At 48.8% G+C, this 2271-nt stretch overlaps 1 protein-coding gene across 1 annotated transcript in view; it reads left to right on the top strand.

Annotated features, from left to right (window-relative positions):
• The window catches only part of PKD1L2 (polycystic kidney disease 1-like 2), a 124984-nt gene that overhangs the window by 67833 nt on the left and 54880 nt on the right, over positions 1-2271 (top strand). The window contains exon 28 of the mRNA XM_011942207.1: positions 1651-1850. Within this exon, the coding sequence (XP_011797597.1) occupies positions 1651-1850 (200 nt within the window). The remainder of the gene's footprint in view (positions 1-1650; positions 1851-2271) is intronic.

The raw sequence follows: 2271 nt of genomic DNA, 5'->3' as shown, positions 1-2271 counted from the left end.
TAAGTAGAGACGAGTCCTTGCTATGTTGCCTAGGCTGGTCTCGGCCTTCTGGGCTCAAGAGATCCCCCCACCTCAGCCTCCTGAGTAGCTGGAACTATAGAAACACACCACCATGCCCAACTGTTTTTGTAGAGATGGGGTTTCACCATATTGCCCAGACTGGTCTCAAACTCCTGGGCTCAAGGGATCCTCCTGTATCAGCCTCCCAAAGTTTTGGGGTTACAGTCGTGAGCCACTGTGCTTGGCTGTGCCTGCGATTTTTTTTTTTTTTTTTTTAACAGAGTCTTACTCTGTCACCCAGGCTGGAGTACAGTGGCACAATATTGGCTCACTGTGACCTCTGCCTCCTGAGTTCAAGCAATTCTCCTGCTTCGGCCACTTAAGTAGCTGAGATTACAGGCACATGCCACCACGCCTGGCTAATTTTTGTACTTCTATTAGAGATGGTTTCACCACATTGGCTAGGCTATTCTCAAACTGCTGACCACAAGCAACCCTCTCTCCTTGCCCTGCTAAAGTCCTGGGATTACAGACATAAGCCACTGCACTCTGTCATGCCTGGGATTTTTAACCGCTGTACTCCCAGTGATCTAACTGTAACAAAACTAATAGTATTTTAGCTATATTATTATCTTAAAATTATAGCAAAAATAACAATGCTAACACTGATTGAACGCTTTACAAAATTATCACTTTTAATCCTTTCAACAATCCAGTGAGGTAGCTTCTGTTATTACTTGCCCTAATTTATAGACAAGTCATCTAAGGTAGAAAGAACAAAGTAACTTGCCTGAGGTCACACAGCTGGGAAGAGGGCTGTTTGGGATTCTAATCTAGCTTCCAGAGCCTTCCTTGTTAACTCTAAGTGATGCTGCTATGATGCTGTGTTTCTTCTATTAAAAAAAAACAAGGGGCCAGGCTCAGTGGTACATGCCTGTAATACCAGGACTTTGGGAGGCCGAGGCAGGCGGATCATGAGGTCAAGAGATCAAGACCATCCTGGCCAACATAGTAGTAGATACCCTGTCTCTACTAAAAATACAAAAAATAAATAAATAAATAAATTAGCTGGGTATGGTGGCACATGCCTGTAGTCCCAGATACTCGGGAGGATGAGGCAGGAGAATCACTTGAACCCCGGAGGCAGAGGTTGCAGTGAGCCAAGACCATGCCACTGCACTCCTGCCTGGCGACAGAGCAAGACTCCATCTAAAAAAAAATGTGGCCAGGCGTGGTGGCTCACATCTGTAATCCCAGCACTTTGGGAGGCCAAGGCAGGCAGATCACTTGAGGTCAGGAGTGCGAGACCAGTCTGACCAATATGGAGAAATCCCGTCTCTACTAAAAAGAAAAAAAATTAGCCAGGCGTGGTGGTGGGCACCTGTAATCCCAGCTACGTGGGAGGCTGAGGCAGGAGAATCGCTTTAATCTGGGAGGCAGAGGTTGCAGTGAGCCGAGACCGTGCCATTGCACTCCAGCCTGGGTGACAGAGCAAGATATTATCTCAAAAAAAAAAAAAAGTGTGAATAATCTTAGAAACAAATCTCTGCCTCTCTTCCTCCTTCTCATCCCAAGAATGATCCACAGAGACCGATTTCCCCCATTCCTGTCTCCCTAAATGCCTGTCCGTCTCTCCCTGCCTGCCTGCAGCCACCTGTTTTTCATGAAGACTTCCGCCGGCTTCCAGGATGGACACATCTGGTATTCCATCTTCAGCCGCTGTGCTCGCAGCAGCTTCACCCGTGTCCAGAGGGTGTCCTGCTGCTTCTCCCTGCTGCTGTGCACCATGCTGACCAGCATCATGTTCTGGGGGGTCCCCAAGGACCCGGCTGAGCAAAAGATGGACTTGGGTAATTCCCAGTGTCACGGAGGTCAGGGCTAGTGGCTGATGGACCTGAGCCTTCACTGCTCCAGCAATGCCAGTGCCATTCCAGAGTCCCCAAGACCACCCTCCAGTTCAGCGATCCACTAGCAGGACTCACAGAACCCATTGTCCTTATAGTTATGGTTTACTGGACAGGCAGCGAAAGGATACAGCTGGGTGCAGTAGCTCTCGCCTATAATCCCAGTACTCTGGGAGGCCAAGGCAGGTGCATCAACTGAGGTCAGGGGTTTGAGACCAGCCTGACCAACATGGTGAAACCCCGTCTCCACTAAAAATACAAAATTAGCCGGGTGTGGTGGTGCACACCTGTGGTTCCAGCTATTCAGGAGGCTGAGGCAGGAAAATCACTTAAACCTGGGAGGCAGAGATTGCAGTGAGCTGAGATC

The sequence above is a fragment of the Colobus angolensis genome, unplaced genomic scaffold (genome assembly GCF_000951035.1).
Source record: "Colobus angolensis palliatus isolate OR3802 unplaced genomic scaffold, Cang.pa_1.0 Scaffold207, whole genome shotgun sequence".
Lineage (NCBI taxonomy): Eukaryota > Metazoa > Chordata > Mammalia > Primates > Cercopithecidae > Colobus > Colobus angolensis.
The sequence above is the reverse complement of the archived record's forward strand: the minus strand, read 5'-3'. Positions and strand labels throughout refer to the sequence as shown.